Source organism: Hermetia illucens, chromosome 1 (genome assembly GCF_905115235.1).
Source record: "Hermetia illucens chromosome 1, iHerIll2.2.curated.20191125, whole genome shotgun sequence".
Taxonomy (NCBI): Eukaryota; Metazoa; Arthropoda; class Insecta; order Diptera; family Stratiomyidae; genus Hermetia; species Hermetia illucens.
Window position 1 is genome coordinate 23259048 of NC_051849.1, and position 26682 is coordinate 23285729.

At 44.2% G+C, this 26682-nt stretch overlaps 1 protein-coding gene across 1 annotated transcript in view; it reads left to right on the plus strand.

The window, feature by feature from the left end:
- LOC119647224 (tyrosine-protein kinase receptor torso) overlaps positions 1-26682 on the plus strand; it is a 108572-nt gene that overhangs the window by 42437 nt on the left and 39453 nt on the right. The window contains exons 2-4 of the mRNA XM_038048056.1: positions 12653-12961; positions 24771-25008; positions 25077-25144. Coding sequence (XP_037903984.1) covers positions 12653-12961; positions 24771-25008; positions 25077-25144 — 615 coding nt within the window. The remainder of the gene's footprint in view (positions 1-12652; positions 12962-24770; positions 25009-25076; positions 25145-26682) is intronic.

Consider the following 26682-nt stretch of genomic DNA (forward strand, 5'->3'; position numbering starts at 1 on the left):
GGTCTCCGGCCGAGGATGGTTCTCTGGATGTACACCGCTGTAGTACGTCCGATCCTAACGTACGGCTCTATTGTATGGTGGCAGGCTTTTTAGCAAAAAATACAATAGGATGAAGCTTAATAGGATTCAAAGAACTGGGTGCGCAGGTGCTACTGGGGCCCTGCAGTCCTGCCCGGCAGATCTTCTCAATGTACTCCTGCATCTCTTTCCCCTAGACCTCCACATTAAATACGTTGCAGCATGCAGTGCAGTTAGACTACCTGAGTCTGCATGCTGAACAGCGAAGCCCTACGGCCACAGCAACATCCTAGATAAAATACCTCGGGAAATCTGGCCATCCCCCACGAACTATGCCACACTCAAGCTGAAATTCACGAGAAACTTTGCTGTGGACCTTTCAACCAGGGCAAAGTGGAAGACCGGCGGCGTGTTACAAGATTATGACACAGTATTCATTCCGGACGGATCAAATATGGCCTGTGGAGTCAGCGCGGGGGTTTTCCCAAATACACACAATGTATCCAAGTCGTATGGTCTCCCAGGTTTCACCAGTGTATTCCAGGCGGAAGTAATGACGATATGGGAAGTCTGTCGGTGGTTGGAGCGAGATGCGAGCGTAACGTAGCTATTCTAACCGACAGACAAGCGGCCATAAAGGCCTTGTACTCAGCGACGACATCTTCCAGGCTGGTAGGGCAGTGCAGAGACGCGCTGAACCGTCTGGGCAGCACGCCCAAGGTCACTCTCCTCTGGGTTTCCGGGCATAGGAACATAGAAGAGAATGAGCGGGCTGACGGATTGGCCAGGCAAGGCTCTGCGCTTAACAGTTCTTCGGCGAATACAGTCGGTGTTCCGCCGGCGGCTGTCGGGGGCCGAGTCTACTCGCACTATCTAGCAGCCACGGGCCTGAGATGGTGAAGGCTTACGAGCTGTGCCAAGTCAAGGAAAATTTGGCCTGCTTATAACATTGCCCTATCACGAGAGCTCCTGTGCCAGACGCGTGCAAATGAGTTCAAGATTACGGCCGTCTGCACGGGGCACTGGCTCATAGGCCCACTAACTAATTTTTCTCCCTACAAATAGAATGGAATAATTAGGACTTCGAAACGCACCTTAAAGATGGTTGCCAAGTGGAAGTCAGGAGGACCAAGAAAATAGATTCATTCTTAGAAACTACTCAATCAACAGTGTTTGAAAAGTAGTGGGATACCGGAAGCTCAGCGAATAAGATATGAAATGGTTCACAATGGTTCCATTCGTACATACTTTTCCCTCGGCTTCGATGTTCCAAACAATCTTGGCGAGTGAATTTCCGTTTTGCGCCAATTACGTGATCATACCGTCAAAGACGCCCCGCAATTTTTCCACAATTGGTGTAACCCCATATCGATCGCTAATGTTCTCATTTCGAATATGATTAAAGCGTGCTACGCCACGCCAGTCCAATGCAACATGTTCGTCTCCATTACCACGAGGTGCCGTTCATTATCTTTTATAGTCAACCAACACTCAGAACCATAGAGGGCGACAGGACAGTCGACGTTGCGGCAAATTTTACATTTAAGATATTCGTTGATACATGGATCACAAAAAATAAGTTGTCGAACGCCACTTCATCGAGGCTCCGCTTATGCGTGAAGTATCAAGCAATTTGATAACGCAGTTCTCCATTGGCTGATAGCATTGACCCAAGATATTTACCTCGCTCAGTTCTTGGCAGGTTACTGCTATTGACATACAAGAACCATGTGTTGTTGGTACGGAAATTAGGGGCTTAAACTTCCAGCATTCTGTTTTGCTGTATGCCAAGTAATAGACCCCGCTCCTGTATGGTGGTTTCAAAAGACCTCCAAGTTATCTTCGTTAACGACCTATGTGATGGCGACAAAACAACCATCAACCAATACACCAAAAGTTAAGGCGTGGGAATAATAGCAGGATGTAATGTTAATGCCCACCATATATGCTGCGGAAGTTCCAACATCAACGCGAGAGAATCGAGACTACTGGAGTTTCTGTTAGAAGCTGAATTGCAGATTCTCAATTTGGGTAATGACCCCGCTTTCTTCAACGTGGTCAGGCGAGAGCTCATCGACATCACGGTGGCATCCCCTGACATTGCAGCTTTTGTAGGAGAGTGGAGAATATCCAACGATATCACGCTCTCGGATCACAGGCGCATTGATTTCGTAATGGGTATGGATCCTCCTTCACCTACTCCATTTCGGAATCTACTCAAGACAGGTTAGGCGACGGACAAAACAGAACTGAGCGCACGAATTACGATCTCCGGGTGGGAGACGCATCAAATCCATTGCTGGAATTGAGAAAACAACCCAGCTGGTCACTACCAGCATGAAAGAAGCTTCAGAGAGAGCTGACCACTCATGATGCCAAAAAAGGGTAAAGTACTACGGTGGAACTCGAATTTGGCGAAACAGAGGAGGACGACAAGGGTGCTCCTCAACCGGGCTCTAAAGTCTAATTCAGCCGCTGGCTGGACTCGGTACAAAGGGCTTAAAAAAGAACGTAACCAACAATTGGGTTATCTACGTTTACAGAGCGGAAGGTATGCAGAAATCAATGATGAAACGCGAACCATTTGCTTGAAGTACACTTCCCAGGCAGCATTCAAAATCTTACCTCGGGGCCAACAGATACATACAGCCCTTAATCGAAAGATTAGGCTCTGGCATGCAAAGTAGTTTCACGGGAGCGAGTGAAATGGACATTTAACTCGCTCCATAGATACAAGTCTGCAGGTCCGGATAGCATTATTGCTGATCTAGTAATAAAGGGAATGGGGATGCCTTGGGCTTATACATTCGGAATATATACCACGCTTGCCTAGCACATGCTTATATTCCAACCAGCTGGCGTGATGTGCAGGTGACGCTAAAGCTGAGTTTAGACCATTAAAATTGCCTTTGCGGAAGTTGAACGATTCGTTTTTGGAATTTGAACGAGGGAACTAGGCTTCAAATTCAAGCGTGGGGTGGTGAGCGTCAGTTTTGACATACGGGGATGTGCAAGGAAATAAAGACAGGTGGCGCTCGGCGAGGTTGGAATGGAAGAGATCGAGAGTGTGCCGAAGGTTTTTGGTGGTATTGAAATTCGTCGCATAGGGGCCACTGAATCAGGGATTTAGAGTCAGTTGAAGCAACCCTAATATAGGAAGGCATTGCAGATGAAACCAACTCAGATTGAGAGGCCTGGTGCATACACTTCTGAGAAGGCTACACTGTTAACTACAGTGGGAACCACCTTTTCAGTCGTCGAACGAATTCCTAAGCCGTCGGGAACACGTAGATAGCGACGACTTAGTAGATCGTTGCATTTTTGATACTGCACCAGTGGAATTCGGCGGAATTCAGTGATTGTGCTGCATCGCTGGGCTTGGCTAAGTCATCCTTGGCAGAAGGAGATGTAGAAACAGCTAAAGATACAATTGATACCGCGGACAGAGGGGCTCCATTTGACTGTGGTACCAAAGTAGAAGCTTCAACGGCGCGCTGAACGGCTGCCAAGGTCGTAGACTGTTTATTAAGTAGCTGTATCGCATCCAATAGCGTCGAGCCATCACAAGTGTTGCAGCGCTAAGGTATGTTGTTAGCAAACTTTTCTTGAATTGATAAAGGACATCATGGGAAAACCATCGTTTGACTATGCTAGTTTTGTCCGTAAAGCTCATCTAAATATAAATTTAGACGGACGTGCCCGCATTCTACTTCTTTAGTGGAGGTGTAAAGTATGAGGTCATCGGCATATTGGAAAATCTTGATGGAATTGCGGTTAGCAACGTACTTGGGATTCTCTGCTGTGAAAAACGAAAAGAGGTTTGCAGAAAGGACGGTTCCTTATAGGATTCCCGGGGATCTGGTATCAGAAGAGGAGAGCTGCTGCTGCACTTTCGCTTGAGATCGCCGTCCATCCAAGAAGCTAAAAATTAACTTCCAGAGGTGCGGATGAAAATTCAGGATATTATTGAGCTAATAGACTAATCCAGATTGCCGTACGGAGTCAAAAGCTTTCGTCATATCAATGAGGCAGGCTAATGTATACATATATCGGTTTTAAAGATTAAAAGGGCGTGTTCGACCGAATGACCTGTTCGACTGGAAATCTGGGATAGTATTTCTACTATCACATTGCTCGTCAATGATTAGTTTAACGGTGTGCTCAAGGATTTTGGCGGAGGTCGCAAGGATGGAGATAGGCTTGCAACTGTTAGGAAGGATTTTGGTTCTTTTTAGGAATAGGATTAATTTGAACACATTTCCAGCTCGCAGAGAAGTGAGGGTTTAGCAGACAATGATGAACTAAAGGGGACAGCAAGGGACAAATGGTAGCAGAGGATTTTTTAAGGATAATGGTTGGGATTTTGGCAAACCCCAACTTACTTTGCTTAATGGACTTTGCGACCGATTTGGGCTTGATGATATAAATTGGTGCGATAAAGTCAGTAACTCTGGCTGGGGAAGTGGGTACTGGAATGGACCGGATTGGTTGCTTTTTGGGAATGTGATGGCATAGATTTAAAGCGGGGGGGGGAGGGGGTTAATGCGTTAACTTCGCCTTCGCAGCTACGGTCACCCATGTGGAGTATGAAATAGTGGGCTTTGAGGAAGTGGTTCGCAACGCCATTTGCTTTTTCGAGAGCTGAACTATTTTGGGATAGAATGTCGTTACGACTGGCAGCTTTGGCCAGTCGCGTAGAGATTTTTCCCTGTACACATTTGGATTCCACTCTACAGAATGAGAAATCTAAAATTGTCGAGCTGATGGATTTCGTTTTTAGGAACTGCGGAGAATATCTATCTATCTACATTTAAATAATCCCCGCCGTAAGGTGTTTATAGTGTATATCTTGGCGGATTTCGTCCGGGATGGAGAAGACGTAAAGGAAATTGAAGAGCCAGGTTCGCGCGAGTTCATCGCATACTTCCTGAATTGCTTCAGGGCGCTGATAAACTGTGTTATCTACAGTATCGTTTAAAACGCGGTTGCTTTGAGAAAGTAGGATTTGGGATAGCCTAGATTTTAGAGATTGATTGATGAGTCACCAGTTAGCGTTCCTGAAATCAGGTACTGTCAAAGGCGTATGACTCGCATGACTCTATCGGGCTGGTGTATATCAAGAATAATAGCATCGAAACGGTATCCAGGAATGGGAACGTATTTAGGTTCGCACTCATGCTGATGGCGCTACTGACCAGGAAGTGGTCAAGGTAAGGTTGGCGGTGCCCTATGTTGTAATTGGGGAACGCTGGAGTCAAGTGGGAGGTGCCTCGTCCAGCAAAAGCCAGCTGTGTAGCTGACGACCGTTATTCTTTTGTACAGGAGTCAAACCAGGAAGTGTGTCTGGCATTTAAGTCGCCTCCCGAAACTAGAAATCATGAATTAGCAGCTGGGCGAGATTGGTTCGCATAGAAGGATATAATACTGGACAGCCCGTTCGGGTCAAAGAGTTAGTTGAGGCAGTATAGGGAAACGATGTATTCGAAGCTGGACATGGTTTGTATTGAGGCAATAGTAAACTCGAGGCATTTAAGGGCATTGTTATGTGGCTAAGATCTTATCGAAGACTAGTATTGCAGTGCCTTCGGTAAAGTGCGTGGTTGATTGATTAGGATGGTGCTTGTTAGTACGGAATAGGTTAAAATTGGCAAACTCAATAATTCTAATATCCATGTTTGGATGCCAGAAATTGATCATTGTGTTGAATATAAGTAGAAATTACTGAGATTTCTCGGCAAAAGTACGAAGATCCGGTGCTTTTGGGGTCGAGAAGATTGCGTTACGTAGCGCATCAGCAAAGGAAACAGATACACTTAGAATATGGCAATTCGGTTCCTCATGTCCTGTAGATTCTGTTTATTCATGATTTGCTCGCAGCAAACCAAAGTGCGGTTTATCGCCTTAATGGGAGTGAGATCATCGATCTCGAGAGTTGCGTCGATAGTCATAGACATTGGCTCATACTTCTGGCAATCCCTCAGCAAGATGTGCCCCTAGGTGTGTTCGCCGACGCCTCAGACATCACCATAGGTGCTGCGCTTCATTAAAAACTGAACCAAATCTGGCAGCCGGTGAGCCTTTTTTGAAGCAGTTTAACCCCGCTCAAGGGAACTACATCTCAGTATCAAATACTTCCGCTATTCTTTTGAAGACAGGCCGTCTATATTATCCATAAACTATAAGTAACTCACCTTCACTTTAAAATGAAAGTCCAACAAAGCATCCCCTCGTCAGCTTTACCGGTCAGTTTGCTTTCGACATTCAACACGTTTCTGGAAAAAATAACGTAGTTGCAGATGCACTGCAGCGGGCAAGATCCCAACTATCGTTTATTTTTCGGTATCGCGGAGACGCAAAAGGACGACGCCGTTCTTCACAGCGTCAAGGGGAACTCCAAATACACATTTATGGAGTCTCCTATCTTTGGCTTAACGTCCTTAGGCAAGGAACCAATGCGATATATCCCGAATGTCACGCCCTTCATGATTTAGTGCACCCAAGCATCCGCACAACCAATGGACTAGTCACCGTACAGTATTTTTGGCCGTGCGTAAACAAGGACATCAATTCTTGGGCCAAACAGTGTATCACATGCCCCACTTCTTCTGGCATGCGATACATTGTCCGGCTACAAAACAAGTGAAGAAAGAGGTAGGCGTCTTCCTTCGGTCCACAGAATCGCACAGTTTTTGGTATCCCCCATAATCGCGGAGAGGTTCACTCGGTGTGCTGAGCCGATACCTCTCAAAGATGCACAGTTTAGTGGTTGTAGATGTAAACGGTTCTTCCTCCCCTGTTCCTGAAGGATCACTCGTGAGGAAACCAAGAATCAAATTCTAAAATATTACCCAGCAATCGGAATCGCCTTTCTACTTTGGTACTGTGAACCTCTCTGACAAGTGACAGCAACAGCTTATTTACCCACCTCATCCAATGCCACTACCGATTCTTCACCTTCAAAATTTTGGAATTCCAAAAAAGGACTTAAGTACACACCCACTGTAAGGACCAGTAGTTGCTAAACACGTAGTTCGCTAAAAATTTATAACGTAGTTCGCTAGTTAGTTACTAAAGCCTGCCATCAGTCGCCAATCTTCAGTTATTGCCGATTGAGAAAAATTCTTCTAAGGGATGAAACATTTATTATTTCTTTCCTTCATAAAAATTGGCATACACTTTCCACAAAGAAGGGTAATCAATTTGACATGCTAATATCAATGGAAGAGAAGTGTTTGCAGTAAGTATTATATTGATTCTTAGAATTGGGGGTCTTAATCCTCCATATCCCTAAGAGTTGACAAATTGTCTAAAAACAAAGGCAACCAAAAGCAACAAGTATAAAGATATGCTCCGACTTCAAGGACATATGTACATACGAGTACCTTCTTGGAAATGTGTTTCAAATAATCCAGTATTGATGGGTTCAATAGATGCCATTGGGAAGGATCCTGTGATGAATGAAAGCGAACATGTGTAACAAGTTCAAGGAGAATTCAGCCGTAAATGGCCCCAAGTGAAGGTTCTGAACTGTTAAATGAATTCCAATTAATCACTACCATTATCAGGTAGCATACAGTGGACTTCATGACAACCTCGACCACAATATATGGGTTATTAAATTGACGAAGCACGAAGTGCAGCTATGGAAAGCATGCCCATAAGAAGATGATGGTATTCCCGGATATTGGTATTTACTTTGCATTCGTCGTAGAATGACAATGAAACAATTCCAATGATTCCCATTGCTCAAGGCTACAACAAGTGGGGTGAACACTCAACATAACCACTGATAATATAATTGGTCGAACTAGGATATTCTCTACTGATGCTATAGAGATACCAATCCAAGGGAAAAAGCTCCTCTGGGACAGTTGGAGATGCTTGCCAATATGTTCAATGTTATTACATCTCATTGACGGGAATTTGAATAAACATTGCAATAAACATTGCAGATAATGTACTCATATTATTGGAGATATGTTTTTTATCAATTCTAATACCTGGAGTGAAGCACATGATAAAACAAGGGACAACCAGAAGCCGGACTATTCAGGAATGAAAGATATATGCATATATTATATGAGAATATCTACTTTAGCGTGATACTAATATTCTAAGTCTTAGAATTTACACTGGAGCAACATATTTGACCTGCTATAACTTTGTTATTAATGGTGCAACTTCCACGAAACTTCGTAAGATTGCAGTTTCATGATTCTAGAATGAACTTTTCTGACTGTTCCAGTCAGTTACTAAAAATTGTGGTAATATACTATCATTAACTTTATTTAAACAGATATTTGCGCTGAGGGTATTTCAAAGCCTAGACTCGGTGTAGTGGCAGCTTCGTGATTTTTTAAATTTTTTCGGTTGGGTAGATTCTGAGAATGGATCCGTGAATGAAATGATCATTTTTCAGCCTTTTCAGCCTCCTCCTTGTGCAATGCAATGTTAGAACTGAAACCAGTTTTAAAAATAACTAACCGAGCATTATTTTGATACCCCACATGACTACATTCGTTGGAAAAAACATTTCACACCCCCCTTTTACATGTATAGGCCCCTCTCCCCCCTTAAATTCCACGTAGAATGATGGAACTCACTGTATGCATGATCGTTCACAGCCCCTACCTTCCCAACATATTTGGTGTCAATTGGTATCCCAAGATCCATGCGAGGTGCGTTTCTGGGGAACTTTAGTGTGACAGACAGATAGACATACACAGTAAACCAATTTTAATAAAACTTTGTTTTGTACAAAACCCTAAAAAATGAATATAAAAAATAACGGCTCAACCGTGGCGTAGAACTCCGGACCCGAGTGCCGCGATCGTAAGGGAAGATCCACGACTGACCGCATCCCCAAGCCATCTCGGCGCTTGGGTCCGGAGTTTTGCGGGTTCACTTACGCGGTCAAGCCGATTTTTTTTCTTCTCATTTTCCAGGTTTAGCTTGTGTGTTGATCTTTCGAGAAGTTAGCCTGGCTAGCGTAGAGGCAAGTAAACGTGTGTTGACGGGACACTTCGATGGAGCATCAATATTAGCAATCGGACTTTCACGGTCAATTTCGCCGTCTTTTTAGGTCGTCTCCAACCATTAAGGATGGTTATTTGACCATCACTAATCCTATTTTGTCATTACAAACTTTTTTTCGTGTCGTAGCTAAATTTTTGGATCACTTCAACACGGTAACTATTGGTGTTACTGTGGGGAATGTTGTCGCAATACCCACGCAGTCACGTGTGTCCGATACAGGAACGCCCTGATGAATGGGCTCAGGAACTCGAGAATTTGAACGCAAGCCCTTACGCGGGTTCGCAAGCCAATAGCCGTAGCAGAAGGCTTTGGGTTCCGCCCAACAATTCTCTTACAATTCTCCAGTCTGCCGAAAACTCCAGCAAATTAAATCAAAACCACAGTCTTGATTTTCAAGCTGAGGATCTTCTGACATATACTTCATGTTCACCACTTCTCCAGATTCAGCAGAATAGCTGTGCAATTGATTGACAGCCTGTTTGAGAGACCCTCCTCTAAAACTTCGCTCTGTTGCATTAATTTATGCAGCTAACAAACCGTACTAACCAGAAAATAGAATAGTTAAAAGCTAACCGGAAAATAGAAAAGTTGCCTGTGAACGTCGGATCTCAGTCCATGACAAAGCAACTCTACCAATTTCATTTCCGTTAAGCAACATGAACGCGTAACTTTACAGTAGCTCTCGAAATCGACATATGGATCTCGGGTGCGGTCTCACATCAGTTCAAGGATATCCAAATCCTCTAGTGAATCCTTAAGCTGTTCGCGAAGAGCTTGACGGAAGGAAGTTCACTCGATTTATCTGACAGGCTGGTGGTAGTCCAAGTACCAATCTGCTACTCTATCTCTGAAAAGAGTATGTGCATAAGTACAGAGCAGACCAAAATCCCCATGTAGAGCTGAGTGAGTCAAAGCCTCCATGCGGAATTAGAACTGGTTGATGGGCAATGATGCTGTTCCCAGGTCGCTATAATTGTGTGGACATGATCTATTAAGATAGTATTAACCAATCGTGTCTAGCTTCCGTAAGGCGAATCTTCATCGTCCGATTCGTCATAACTGTACCTGTAGTCAAGTCCAAATCTGTTGTCATATCCGAGAAAGTTCGTGCTTTCGGAGCTATCATCCCGTCTGTCAAAATTTCTTAGATATGACCATGGGTCACGTTCGTCATAAAAGTGTACCGCACCAGTAGAGAGATGTTGTAGTTGTGTGGCATGATGCACTAAGTGCGTGTTATAGTTAAAGGATTGAAGCGTAGCCATTTGCTCTCGAACCAAGCCTTCAGCTCGTAAAGCGGTAGATAGTATTAGCTAACCAAAATCAAACAAAAAGGATCGCGAGAATTGAACCTTCTTCGTTTGGAATCCGAGACCAAAGAAAGGAAGAATCATTGAGGGCGGAATAGTACAGTATTTAGCCGACTTCCACCATATTTCATCAAAGATTGATCTCAACCGCCATTTCATTACGACGAAGAAGAAAGAATATTAAATTTTTCAATTACTGAACGAAGAGATAGCCCTTTCACAAAATGGTAGGGAAAGACACTCCTCAGAAGCTCGGACGGTTATACCTTTCAGCATATAGCCGCAAAGGCCCGTAGATCTAAACACTTCTTGAAGGCAATCAATCACCTACGAGACGCTAAGTCTCAAAGGCAAACACACATTCCTGACACCAGCATCAATAAGTCGGCGGCATACGCCTCAACCTTCACTCCATTCCTGTCCTATGCTTAGAATTTCATCCATCACTAACAACCAGAGCACCGAAGTGATGACGCCACCCAGGTGCGTTCCTTTGGTCACAGCTCTGGCCAAATGACTAGCTCCCAAATCAAATGGAATTATCCTGGTTCGTACGTGGATACCATCCAATGGATAAGACACCCCTCCAATTCTATTCTTTGAAACTTCCTTAATGGGTTTGGTAATAATGTTGTTAAGTGCTCCCTGGATATCCAGGAAGACAGCTAGGGTATATTGCGCAAAAAGTGGATTCTTTCAATTTGTGTTTGAGATGGGTATGCTAAGACTTGGAGAAGGGAGTCCTCTCCATGATAACCTTTAAATGGTTCTTCAGGGCATGCTCTAGGGCTTTCAACACGGAAGAAGTGAAGTTTATTGGCCGAAAGTCCTACACAGGCTCATGGCTTCGCCCGTTCGCTTTCGGTTTGAAAACCAAGCATGCGCATTTGCGAGAGTGGAGTGGAGTGTGGAGTCTCTACAAACCACGACACAACCCTTTCTTGTTGTTTCTGACACATGGCATGTCACCAGACGGGCTACTTCCAACACACACGAGGCTCTGACTCACATTCCCCCTCCCTGCCGGGGAAGTGCGTACGGATTAGCAGCTCCAAGATGTCACCAAAATATCACACCAAGGAGAAGGCATAAGGAAAGATGGGCTTTTGAAGAAAGGATGGACTCCTATGTTCCTTAGCCAGAATCTTACTGAGTCTGCAGACTCGCTGGTACTTTCAATGTTCTGATAATAGTCCGCTTACTAGTAGTCTTGATGGCCGACCTGTACCTTCTGAAGCAATCCTTGTATGGCTACTAGTATATACGCCTGTAGCAGATGTTGATGCCCCCTGGGAAGCCTTCTGAGGACGCAACCTAAAAGAGAGCGTCTGATAGGATTTTCCACGATGGTAAGCATGTTAGCTTTCATTTATTGAATGCGGCCTTAGTACCAGCTCGTGAATGTGACTCTCAATCAGTCTCTCCAGACATTTCGGAGAAGAGGTACGTCTGAAATTCTTTGGTTTTGAATAGTCATATTTCCGAGGCTTAAGGGTGAAGACTAACATAACTTAAGTGCTTTAATCTTTTCTTTAGTCTCACTAGAAAGATGTCATCCATGCCAAGTACTTCGAAGTGCTCGAAGGCCCGGAGGCGGTTCGCCCGAAGTCGGTTTGCCAGAAGGCGGTTTGCTCGGAGACGGTTTGTCCGAAGGCTGTTTGCTGTCCGTGGACAGCCGCTTACCCATAGGCTAGACTTTAGCCTCTGCAGGTGGCGCCGACTGGAGCCTGGAGTCAGGAGTGCTGACAGAAGGGGCCAGCTTTGGCTCGTCCGTTGAGGACTGGATCCCAATTAGATTGTTTCCCACCTGAGTAAGTGGAGAATCTGAATTTAGACTAGTCTGAGTCTAGAGCTTATGATTGCCCTTCACTCGGGGTTGGATCGTCACGATCGGAGTTTAATTGAATTTGTTTTAAAGGTTTTTATTCTTGCTGTTTTGTTTTCTCATAATTGCCTGTTATGGCCCCAGTTTTATCGGGAAAAGTAGATCGATCTCGGCAGAGCCCCTTTTTTTTTCGAAACAAGGCTAGTTGAAACTGGTGGTCGCCTGATACCCAGATTTCACCGTTTACGGCCTGTGCATAGACATTATAGGCTGGGTACTAATGGGACAAATGTCCACCTTATAAAAAAATACACAAAACCTTTCATATCCGAAGCTTCCAGCTTCTAATTTCTCGACTTGTTGATTATTTTGGAATCAAATTTATTTTCCCTTTTAAAAGATTGAATAATTCCTATTTAAAATGAATTGTAGCTAAACCAAATATGTTTCCTTTCTTTCACAGAGTCTAAAAAGATGCTACAAAACCTGTTCAGAGGAAACAAATTTCCCACCACTAATACGGGAAAGCAACTACATCTGGACAATGGAGCTATTGTGCCGAAACAATACGAATTTAGTTTTCCGAATTTCCAATCAAACCAATTACAACATCACATCAGATTACTACGGGAGCGATTATGATAATGACGTAGATGACAGTGACATGGACCCATCAGGGCCAACGAACAATGAGGAAGCTTCCCACGACAATATCTTCATATTATGGATATACAAAGCGACCGAAGGACTTTCCAAACAATTAATTTTCTTGGTAAGATTTGAAGAGAAAATCACTTGCTTTTAGGGAAGATCAGATGTCTAGCTGGATATGGGGAATTAGGGGGTAGATTACCATCGAACCAATAACAAACAAATTAAAGTTTTCACTGCCATTCCTACTATTCAAGTTTTTTAATATCACATTCTCTAGGGGGAAGTACCATGGGAACGAAATCTGCCGGTTCGCTTTGTTGAACAATATAAACGATTAGCGAGATTTCCCAATACAGATTTAAGGACTCTCAAATGAAAAGTTTTTAGTGTTTGATCCCGAATGAAAAGTTTTTAGTGCCTGCTCTCGATTGAACTAAACGATTCAGATAACAAACTGGCCAAGTAGTTCTGTGATACTTTAGTTGTTACCATCCAATCATCCTCATGCAACTGGTCATACAGGACCTGCCTTACTCATCGGAAATATCAAGTACCTCTCATTCTAGTGTAGTTATGTATTATATAAAAAGTTAAAAAGGTTTCCAGTTATCTAGGCAGCCAATCCTGGGATTCAGTGACCTAGTTTGTTGAGAGGCGATCATCCTTTTCAACCGAATTTCAAACGGATGTCCCAATGTGAGAATTTCGTACAAATTCAATTGCAATAGGCGTGGACTAAAGACATTAAAATACGTAGATAGAATAAAGCGAATATGCAGATTCCTAGACAGATACATTAAACAAGAAGATGCAACTTATAATTAGGATTCCGTTTTTTTCTAGACAGACTTTCATGCAGTAAACAATTTCGGTCCCTTTTGTATTCCGCCTGAGAGAAAAATTAAACATCGGACCAGGACCTTCGAATAGAAATTCGAAACTTATGCTGGTCGTATCCTCTGGCAAAAGCTAGGAAATTTCATGTTCACTTTTTTTTCCTTCAAATTCCATATAATTAAAATGTTTTTCCCTGGAGGGACCTTTGATTCACGTCATGATGCAGGCAAAGCCACCAGCTTGCCAGATTGACGTCGTGATATACAAAATGTTTTATTCATTTCACTTATTCTGAAATGTTCATCTCATTTTGATTTTAGTTGATTTGAATAAGCACGTGTAGGTCGAATTATTCTATACGAATGAATCTGCTCTGGGCGACAATGATGCAGCTCAAAAATAAGGATATTCAAAAAATTGCATAACGAAACGCTCCTGAAAAAAAGTTGTTTTCTCAACGTTAATTAAGTCTTTCAAACATTATTTTATAAATTTTAATAGAAATATATTTGGTTGAGAACCTTCAATCTAGGATGAAACCAAAAATTAGTATGGCCAGAGAGACACTTATTTCTTGTTTACCCAAAAAGCCTCTCTCATCACTCTCTAATTTAGACCAAGGCATTCCACACCAAGTTCCATCAATCCGATCTCCCTAGCATCTGCCTAGCGTCCTGAGTTTACAAATTGTATTACTATCATAAAAGCACTTCCCTCACAGCAGAGGGAGCGAGTGCCGTTGACATTGGTCCAAGGAAAATGTACTTTGATCCAATGAGCGAAACGGAACGCCATAGACAGATGTGTCTCCTTTTATCTCCAAAGGAGCTACAGGGGGCAGAACATAGCTATTCTTACCGATAGCCAAACAGCTATCAAGGCACTAAGGTCCAACCAGGTGAACTCTAAACTGGTGTGCTTTAAGTAACTGAATACACTCGGCTCGTTCAACAAGGTCTGGATACTTTGGGTTCCAGGGCATGCTGGGTTGGGAGGCAACGAGGCAGCGGACGAACTAGCCAAGAAGAGAGCAGGGACCCCTTTACATGGATCAGTACCCTTCTGCGGAATCGGAAACGGTTTCATGGCTATGACACTAACAAATGAACAAGAACGGTCGAGAGAACTATACTGGCCGGGCCTACCAGGAATGAAACAGTCCAGGGTGCTTATTGGGGGATACAAACCCATGCGCACAAAGATTGCTTAAACCTCACCAAAAATAACCTCCGAATCATAGTGGGAATTCTCACTGGTCACTGTCGGCTGAACTACCACCTAGGGAATCTAGGGATATATACGGACATTGCCTGCAGATGACGAAACCTCTATACACGTCCTGGGACAGTGTTCGGCAAAATAGGTCGAGGTATCTGGGAGAACAATTAATACCAGATGCAAAGCTGAAAGATCTGGAAGTAGGGGATATATTAAAGTTCCTGACGGTAATAGGCTTGCTTGAGATACTATGTTTAATAGGTACACTATTTCCAGTAAAAGGGGCACAATACTTCTTTAAGGGCGCTGTGCGACTTTCCCTTAACAGAATAATAATAATAATACTAAAAGCAGGATTTGCAAGGTATGTCTGGCAACTGAAAAGACCATTGTCTTGTGCAGTAGGAGGTTTGGCCACTTTAAGGGATCGGTAGAATTGATTGAACAGCCCCTGTTGATTGTCAACAACCATTCGCGGATTTCATCATCATAGCTGTTGTCGATTATGAACCTAAATAGAAGGAAGTTTGCTTTGTTTCACACCAAAAACGGGTGCCTTTCTTTGGGATCTTAACGACCATCCCATTCTTCCCCTCTGTTGGAAAGGTCTCGGATTCCCAAGATTTCTGTACGAGTGGAAGCAGTACATCTGCAGTAATTGCCATTAAGAACCGTGATGAAGTGTTGATCATCATCGTGGATGAGAAGTTGACTGTTGACATCCTTCACAGGACTATCGAAAGATTTGCCATTACATATACGCTCCTTTGTCATGCGGTATACAATTCAAAAATTATTGCAATCTACAGCATTTTGCACTTCCCTGGCTAATGCAATAGCAAATCCTCTCTTGTCACGGCATTCACTACACTGAACTTCTAGGGATTTCGCCCGATATTGGCGTTCGAACGCGTCAAACCCGGTGTATCTGCCATCTGGTTAGCAAGATATGCAGCTTTCCCACTGCCGAGCGACGGTTGGATGATACAAGCGGTGAAAGTTGCACTTAGGGATCGGAGCTTCTCAAACCTGCGAGAAGTAGCGGAAGCAGCACGCAAGTGATCGTAAGCGAACATCGAAGCCGATGTCAGTGTCTCTCTTCTTACGCACATCCAGGAGACAACTCTTAAATCTGCTACATGATCACCAAATGATCGATCTGATCACTCAAACGGCAGCGATCAGTTGAAACCCAACCGACCTTATAACAAAATATGTGCTCGAACAATAGTGGATGTTGCAGAAATCCACGAAACTGCGGTCGCCAAGACTGCGTTTCCCTACCACAGGTCCAGCAAGATGTTTTTAGATCCCACCTTGGTATTCAAATCACCCATCACGATCACAATGTCACCCTTAGGATGTTTCCCCTGAATCGCGTTTAATTACTCGTAGAAAGCATTCTTCTCCACTACATCGGAAGTCTCCATTAGAGTGTAGCATTGTACAATTGTGATGTTCCTAAATCTGGACCGAAATCTAGCAGCTACAAATCTGTCAGAAAGCGGCTTCCAGATCAAGAGAACGCACCTTGCGGTAGTCATCAAAAACAGCCCGACACCGGATCCACGTCTGCTACCACGAGGCTTTCCAAGGTACAAAACCACATTGCCATTAGTGTGGCAAGAGAGAGAGAGAAAGAGTGTACTTTCCAGAGTCCCATAATCTTACATCGCTAAGGCCCAGAATTTCCAGCTTATGTCGGTGGAATTTCCACTCAAGTTGGAGAAAGGGAGCATTCTGAGTACCCTCGCTACCGTCGTTGAGGAACTTGTGCGCATTCCGAAAACGAATCATAGTCAATTTTCGATAACCAAAGGTCGTAGCCATCAAAGCGACATCAAATTCGGTGATGCCGTCGGCAGAAACAACGCTTCCGAGGTATACAAATTCATCAACTCAATCGATGCCCTGTCTATTAATGGGCATAGTGAGGGTGCAATGACCAGATCATATATAAGCCGAATAATTTCACTTGCACTAGAAACAAGTCGGGAAACTGGAAGCTGGGCGCTTCAGGTACGAAAGGTTAGTACGTAGCACGTAATATATCCATATATTATGTGAGAGTATCCACTTTCGGGTGATATTGACATTCATAGTCTTCAATTTTCAAAGAAGCAACAAATTTGAGGTATTTCATGGTACTAGGATGAACTTAAGGGGGGTTTCTAACCAATTACAAAAAATTGTAGTAATATACTATTATTAACTTTATTTAAACAGATATCAGCATGGAAGGTATTTCGGAGCCCAGACACCATATAGTGGCAGCCTCCTGATTTTTTTTCAGATTTTTCGGTTTGGTAGTTTCTGAGAATGGCCTCCTTAAAGAAGTGATCACTTTCAACCCCCCGCGCTCCCCACCCTTCCAACGAATGTCAAAACTAAGATCGGCTTGGAAAAGTACTAATCGAGACCTTTAATTTGATACCCCATATGACTATATTTGATGAAAAAAAATTTTACACCCCCCTTTTGCATGTATGGGGACCCCCCCTTAAATTCAACGTAAAAGGATGTAATTCACTGTATGCGTGAGCGTTCACAGTTCCCACCTTTCTACCAAATTTGGTGTCAATCGCTATAACCGTCTCCGAGAAAAATGCGTGTGACGGACAGACAGACAGACAGTAAACCGATTTTAATAAGGTTTTGTGTTTACACATCCAAAAAGAGCACTTTTCATGACGGCATAATTTTGCTCACCAATACTCTGTGACAGCCGGATAACAAAAGCGGACCATGTTGAGATTGAGGGTCGAGGCCTCCCACGTTTGCAAGTCGACGTGGACGTAATATGCAAAGAAACACAAGCAAACCACCAAGTGATGATATCGCTCGTAGCCGATATCAGCGCCCAGCTTATTATGTACATTCGTAAGGCAACGCCTAAATCTGAATACGATTGGATCGATCTGATAAGATGTAAGTTACAGGTAACACAGATGACCTTGTGGCAGACTCCGCGATCGAACAATATACCGCCAACGATAAGGCGACGTAAGTTGCAAAAGGCCACAAAGCTCTCATAATGGTCACCATGGTCCCCAAACAAAGTTTCCCTATCATATATTCGAGCCAACTGTTACCAGAGCGACGTTCAAACTCATTTCATCCATCACAACCGGGTTCAGAGGACTCCCCTGAACCGCATTTTGGGGGAGGGGCAAAGCCGCATTGTGTTATTCATAGAAATCCTCCTACCCTGATAAAATTATTCCAGCATTAGTTATCTCCTCTAAGAGTTATTTTACTATTATACTCCTATACGTGCTAGTACCACAGCCTGTGAACAACATCAGAAATGCAGAACTGGTACCCATTGGTACCCCCACTTGTCCATTTCTATCGTTTTGTTCACTCTAAAGTCCAACGTGTTTCTGACTTCCTTCTGGGTAAGGATAATCTATTTTTCCGCGTCGGATGCTTTATTGAAGGTACCTCCGATGTCCAGTGTTCCCGAGATGTGTATCCATTTGATACACCTGTCTCCGTGCAATATGGGGTCCCGATTGTTTATTAGTTTTATTGTTTTTATCCTTCTATAATAGTTCTCATTTGATTCCTACGAGCGTGAGAGTAAGTAACATAGCCCCTGACAGCACAAGACGACGAGGGACAAATATGTGCTACCTCCAACTACAAACTATCCAATTTTTTAACTATTCAGTCTAGATCTGCACTGATTTTATAATAGTGCAGGATCTGTTACTAATACCAGATATTAACAGCCTTGGTAGACGAAGGACTTGGGGTTAATTAGACCGCAATTGTCTTCAGCTACCTATTACAAATTCCTGGTGTATTAACCGACTTGCTAACGTAGCAATGGTCATCATCATCATCATCAACAACGGCGCAACAACCGGTATCCGGTCTAGGCCTGCCTTAATAAGGAACTCCAGACATCCCGGTTCTGCGCCGAGGTCCACCAATTCGATATCCCTAAAAGCTGTCTGGCGTCCTGGCCCACGCCATCGCTCCATCTTAGGCAGGGTCTGCCTCGTCTTCTTTTCCTACCATAGATATTGCCCTTATAGACTTTCCGGGTGGGATCATCTTCATCCATACGGATTAAGTGACCCGCCCACCGTAACCTATTGAGCCGGATTTTATCCACAACCGGACGGTCATGGTATCGCTCATAGATTTCGTCATTGTGTAGGCTACGGAATCGTCCATCCTCATGTAGGGGGCCAACAAATTCTTCGGAGGATTCTTCTCTCGAACGCGGCCAAGAGTTCGCAATTCTTCTTGCTAAGAACCCAAGTTTCCGAGGAATACATGATCATAGTCTTGTACAGTAAGAGCTTTGACCCTATGGTGAGACGTTTCGAGTGGAACAGTCCTTGTAAGCTGAAATAGGCTCTGTTGGCTGACAACAACCGTGCGCGGATTTCATCATCGTAGTTGTTATCGGTTGTGATTTTTGACCCTAGATAGGAGAAATTGTCAACGGTCTCAAAGTTGTATTCTCCTATCCTTATTCTTGTTCGTGTTTGTGTTTGACCAGTGCGGTTTGATGTTGTTGGTTGATTGGTCTTCGGTGCTGACGTTGCCACCATATATTTTGTCTTGCCTTCATTGATGTGCAGCCCAAGATCTCGCGCCAATCAGCGCCTGCTCGATCTGGATGAAGGCAGTTTGCACGTCTCGGGTGGTTCTTCCCATGATGTCGATATCGTCAGCATAGGCCAGTAGTTGGGTGGACTTGAAGAGGATCGTACCTCTCGCATTCACCTCAGCATCACGGATCACTTTCTCTAGGGCCAGGTTAAAGAGGACGCATGATAGCGCATCCCCTTGTCGTAGACCGTTGTTGATGTCGAATGGTCTTGAGGGTGATCCTGCTGCTTTTATCTGGCCTCGCACATTGGTCAGGGTCAGCCTAGTCAGTCTTATTAATTTCGTTGGGATACCGAATTCTCTCATGGCCGTGTACAGTTTTACCCTGGCTATGCTATCATACGCGGCTTTAAAGTCGATGAACAGATGGTGCAACTGTTGTCCATATTCCAACAGTTTTTCCATCGCCTGCCGCAGAGAGAAAATCTGATCTGTCGCTGATTTGCCTGGAGTGAAGCCTCTCTGGTATGGGCCAATGATGTTCTGGGCGTATGGGGCTATCCGGCCTAGCAAGATAGTGGAGAATATCTTATAGATGGTACTCAGCAACGTGATACCTCTATAATTGCTGCACTGTGTGATATCTCCCTTTTTATGTATGAGACAGATTATGCCTCGTTGCCAATCGTCAGGCATTGATTCGCTGTCCCATACCTTGAGCACAAGTTGATGAACCACTTGGTGTAACTGGTCGCCTCCATATTTAACCAATTCGGCTGTAATTCCATCGGCTCCTGGCGACTTATGATTTTTTAGCCGATGAATTGCACGGACTGTTTCTCCTAAACTTGGTGGTGGCAGTATTTGTCCGTCGTCTTCAGTTGGCGGGACCTCCAACTCGCCGATGTTCTGGTTGTTCAGTAGCTCATCAAAGTACTCAACCCATCGCTCCAATATGCCCATTCTGTCGGAAATCAGATTTCCCTCTTTGTCTCGGCAGGATGAGCATCGAGGTGCATAAGGCTTCATCCTGCTGACTTGTTGGTAAAACTTCCGCGCCTGGTGCGGTTGCTCCCTGTACTTTTCTAGTTCACAGACTTGTTGGTTCTCCCAGGCTTCCTTTTTCCGTCTGTGAAGTCGCTTCTCCGCTCGACGGAGTAAACTTGGTGGTGGCAGTATTTGTCCGTCGTCTTCAGTTGGCGGGACCTCCAACTCGCCGATGTTCTGGTTGTTCAGTAGCTCATCAAAGTACTCAACCCATCGCTCCAATATGCCCATTCTGCCGGAAATCAGATTTCCCTCTTTGTCTCGGCAGGATGAGCATCGAGGTGTATAAGGCTTCATCCTGCTGACTTGTTGGTAAAACTTCCGCGCCTGGTGCGGTTGCTCCCTGTACTTTTCTAGTTCACAGACTTGTTGGTTCTCCCAGGCTTCCTTTTTCCGTCTGTGAAGTCGCTTCTCCGCTCGACGGAGTTCGTGATAAGTCTCTGCGCGTGCCCGCGTTCTTTGAGAATGCAACATTACTCGGTATGCGGCATTCTTCCGTTCCGTTGCTAGCTTACATTCATCGTCAAACCAGCCGTTCCGACTCCTTTTGCGGCTGGGGCCAAGTATACTTGTGGCCGTATCCATGCTAACGTTCTTCAGGTGGTTGTGAAGATCATTAGTTGATGCTTCATCTCCAGGTCCTCTGTTGACTGCGGTTATTGCGGCATCCATTTCCCTCTTATAGGTGTCGTGGAGGGTTGTGTTGTGGATGGCTTCAGTGTTCACTCTCACCTGATTGTCAGAGGGGATTCTAGGTGGTATTGTTATTCGAGCTCGGAGCACCATGCCAACGAGATAGTGATCCGAGTCTATATTGGCCCCCCTATATGTTCTGACATTCATCAAGGCTGAGAGGTGGCGGCGTTCGATCAACACGTGGTCAATTTGGTTGAAAGTGGTCCCATCTGGAGAGGCCCACGTATGTTTGTGGACCGCTTTCCGCGCAAACCAGGTACTTCCAACAACCATTTCGTGTGACCCTGCTAATTGAATAGTCCGCAGTCCGTTATCATTTGTTTTTTCGTGTAAGCTATGGGAGCCAACGTATCGCCTGAATACGGGCTCCTTCCCTACTTGGCTGTTAAAATCCCCAAGTATGATTTTGATATCATATCTGGGACAGGCTTCGAGGGTTCTTTCTACTGCCTCGTAGAAGGTATCCTTCTCCGACTCTGCAGTCTCCTCTGTAGGGGCGTGAACGTTTATGAGGCTTATATTTCTAAACTTGCCTCGCAAGCGCAGAGTGCATAGCCGTTCGCTTATGCTTTCAAAGCCGATAACAGCAGGTTTCATTTTTTGGCTGACTAAGAAACCTACTCCGAGCACATGGTTTACTGGATGACCGCTATAATATATGGTGTAGTGGCTCTTCTCCAGGAAACCGGTCCCTGTCCATCGCATCTCTTGCAACGCTGTGACATCAGCCCTATATTGGGACAGGGTATCGGCTAGCTGCTTATCAGCTTCATCTCTGTACAGGGAGCGCACGTTCCATGAGAAAATGCGCAAATCGTTGTTCCTTTTTCGTTGCCGGGTCCGTCGTTTTAAAATCCGTCCTATCCGAGGCTCCTGTTGTGGCTTCGTAACAAGTTGTTTTCCGTGTAGGGTTGTCAGCCCTACCCAACCCCCAACCTGGAGGACCAGTTGGTACAATTTGTCCCGTTTTTAGGCGCGGGAGACTCGCCTTCATCCTTCTCCGCCAGCGGTCACCACGTGGAGGTGGAGATAGGGTTTGGTAGTAGAGCTGTTGGTGTTGGTTCAGCAGTCATTTCCCAGGTTTTATGCTCCATCGTGGGTACCAATCCACGTTTCGCGCCGGGACCTATACTACCCTTTGACCACCAGCAATGGTCAAGAGTTTAGAAAACAGATTTGATTGCATTCAGTGTGAACCCGATCGTCCTAAAAGCGTTTTTTATACAACAACTCAAGAAGTATACACGTTGTGTACCCATCTGCTTTGATAAGGACACGAACATGGACACGAATCCCAGAAATGCAACATCCACCTGTCCTCCCAGCGGTGCAGCAACCTGTCACAGGGCCCAAAGTGACAGCCGGTATCCGGTCTAGGCCTGCCTTAATAAGGAACTCCAGACATCCCGATTTTGCGCCGAGGTCCACCAATTCGATATCCCTAAAAGCTGTCTGGCGTCCTGATCTACGCCATCACATCTTAGACAGGGTCTGCCTCGTCTTCTTTTTCTAGCCATTGATATTGCCCTTATAGACTTTCCGGGCTGGATCATCCTCCTTATCGACAACCTGACCGTCATGGTATCGCTCATAGATTTCGTCGTTATGTAGGCTACAGAATCGTCCATCCACATGTAGGGGGCCAAAAATTCTTCAGAGGATTCTTCTCTTGAACGTGACCAAGAGTTCGCAATATTTCTTGCTAAGAAGTCTCCGAGGAATACATGAGAACTGGCAAGTAAGAGCTTTGACCCTATGGTGAGACGTTTCGAGCAGAACAGTTCTTGTAAGCTGAAATTGGCTCTGTTGGCTGCCAACAACTGTGCGCGGATTTCATCAGCGTAGCTGTTATCGGTTGTGAGTGTGATCGACCAGTGCGGTATGATTTTGTTGGTTGGTTGGATTTTGGTGCTGACGTTGCCATCATATATTTTGTCTTGTCTTCATTGATGTGCAGCCCAAGACCTCGCGCTAATTGCCGCCAGCTCGATCTGGATGAAGGCAGTTTGTACGTTTCGGGTCATTCTTCCCATGATGACGATATCGTCAGCATAGGCCAGTAGTTGAGTGGACTTAAAGAGGATCGTACCTCTCGCATTTACCTCAGCATCACGGATCACTTTCTCGAGGGCCAAATTAAAGAGGACAGATGATAGGGCATCCCCTTGTCGTAGACCGTTGTTGATGTTGAATGGTCTTGAGAGTGATCCTGCTGCGTTTATATGGCCTCCCACATTGGTCAGGATCAGCCTAGTCAGTCTTATTAATTTCGTCGGGATACCGAGTTCTCTCATGGCCGTGTACAGTTTTACCCTGGCTATTATATCATAGGCGGTTTTAAGCCGATGAAAAGATGGTACAACGAATGTCCATATTCCAACAGTTTTTTCATTGCTTGCCACACAGAGAAAATCTGATCTGTTGCTGATTTTCCGGGAGTAAAGCCTCTTTGGTATGGGCCAATGATGTTCTGGGCATATGGGACTGTCCGACCTCGTAAGATAGCGGAGAATATCTAATAGGTGGTACTCAGCAACGTGATACCTCTATAATTGCTGCACTATCTGAAATCTCCCTTTTTATGTATGGGACAAAAATGCCTCGTTGCCAGTCGTCAGGGATTGATTCGCTGTCCCATACCTTGAGCACAAGTTGATGACAGACAGGTGACATAGATCATCAATAGCATATTCCCATAAGTTATCTGAGCATTCCTGCCACTAGACAACCCCTCTAGAAGCTTTAATCCGCAATCAAAACTGTGTTGTTAGGGATGATGAATAGATACTGCAAAATCTCCCTGGTACTTTTTGTATGACTGAAAATATAAGGCTCCGTAACTGACAATGTTTGCCTCCCGGTAATGAGCCAGAGGTTTTACACTGACAAGAGGGGGATGGGAAAGGGGGAATTCCTCCTGGAACAAGAGTTTCCTCTGGGACCAGGAATAGAAATTTGAATGCAAAAAAAGGATAATAAAGACTCCTGCAACACTTTTATCCTCTGCCCGGATTTTGTTTCTACAGCCCTGGAAAATAACCAAAGTTCGACCAAAATAGTGTAGTAGGTTTGATAATCTCAGCTTAATTTTCATTTCGGCTTCCACGATTTTCCCATTTAATTATTGGATGTACGTTAATACTTCCTTCTGCAAAATGTGGATGATAATCGAGAAGCACAAGTTTCCCGAAGAGAATTATTACAGAAAGGTATGTACGTCGACGGGTCTATAAATAGAAGGAAATCCAGGGAATTCTCACAAAATTCCAATAATTATTTTCATATTAAAATGTATGAGTTGGATCTGAAACGCTGAAAATTACAACTAATCCAACTGCTGCTGATGGAATAACTTTTTCAATTAATTCCAATTTCACTTTGACTTTCAACTGTTGCTTTGTTCTAATTGACGTTTCGAACTCTGAACTTGCACTTCGTTTCATGTAGACTACCTACAACCTTCTGAACCATATATTTTAGCAGGTGTACTTTCCAAACTTTGATGTTCTTTGTTACATTTTGTCATATTAAAATTTCCCACCCCCTTTTTTAATCCCCAGGCAAACAGTGCTATTGTCAACGTAGGAGACTTAAACCAAAATTCTTCATATGTGGTATCCTTAACAATGGTGACCAGCAACAATAGAGTAACACGTATTGTCGAAAATGCAGAATTCACAACACTACCAGACGTCTACAAACCGGCGGATGTTAAGAACATCACCCTTATTAAATTTGAGGCTGAAAAGGACAAGAAGGGCATGTTACAGGCACAAATAGGATGGCTCCCTGCTGACGGTTAGTATTAATAACATAAAATCTTTTTAGCTGAAATTTAAAATATAAATTTAACTCATATATTCCAGATATGACTTGTTTTTATGATGTCGTTTTGTTCTATGCAGGCGTACCAGCTGTTAAAGAAATTCGACAGGTATTTAACTCAGAATATATATGACAAGACCAGACATTTTAAATGGAAACAATTAGATTATTTTTCCGTTACAGCAACTAGATATCTTTCCTCCAAAAAATCCTACATGAAACGAGGGAATAAATGGTTCCACATCTCAGTAGACCAGGGCCATGGAGGGGAAATCCGGGCCCAGAGTACAAAATATGCAAAAATTGTACGGGTCTGGGGTAAAAATTATGCCGGACCCCTTATTATCCTTTTTTCGTGAAATTCCCATTTTGGGCCCCCGATAAAAGTCCGGACCCAAAGGGAATCCACCATCTTTCCACCGCACCTATACTACACTACCTACACTATTAAACATAATCTCATGGTCCTTTTCGGACACGAATCGATGTGACCTTACCTTGACTCCGCATTAATCCCATAAGGAACTCTGCCCATGACATGGGCATAACCGCATACGCCATGAAACTCAACGAAGCCCAACCGTAAATAACCAGATCAAATGCACATCCTCCAGGCCTTGCACTGCAATATATGCTCTCAAAGGTCGCGATTCCATGATACCAGGTAACCTTCGATGAAGCTTCATGGGCAGATTTATTCCGTTGCACACTGGCGTCTGTTCACCATACTGAAGTTCGTGGGAACGGCACTATGGAATCATTGAGCTATGACCAATCCTTTCCACCAGAGTTGGAGTAACTCCACTATGCATTAAAACCAAAAAAGTGACCAATTCTTTCCACACAGCACAACACTAGCACAAACCACAAGGAATTGGTGGTTACCCACCATGGCCACTATGGCCATCCTCCTATCATACTACAAAGGAAGCAGCTTTGAGAAATTCCGACGAAACCTATAACTGCTAGCAGGTAAACGCCCATGTCCTCTAGTGCTGGCACGTCAGAGTACGCCGAATAGACACAGAGGACATGTAACTAGTCCTATGAATCTGCCCCACACAGAACACAACCCTGACAGGAAGCAAGCTTCCTCGAGAAAGAACATAATCCAAGCTACCATGCCCAAAATCCAGGATAGGGCTCCCTTTGCCTGACGTTCTCATACGTGACCCCGCCTTTTCTACTTCCGTTCCATCTAATAACACTCTCATCCAACGACCTGACAACCGCAAACAATCCTAGCCCCTCCACCTTGCCACTGCTTATAACATCACTTCGCAGCAAATATGCGTTCCACCTGATCTTATAGACCATGACACGCCGGAATACTTCTAAACAAGACGAGGAATAGAGGAGACCCATAACTAGTATTCTTATCAGTAGCAATCTTATCATGAACCATAAGTATCATCATCATTTTCATCAACGGCGCAACAACCGGTATCCGGTCTAGGCCTGCCTCAATAAGGAACTCCAGACATCCCGGTTTTGTGCCGAGGTTCATCAATTCGATATCCCTAAAAGTTGTCTGACGTCCTAACTATAGCTCTCCCACTGTCAAGCGACAGCTGGATCATATAGGTTGAGGTTGAATTTTGGGGTTCACAGCTCTCCATCCCTGCGAGAAATCACGAACGAAGCACG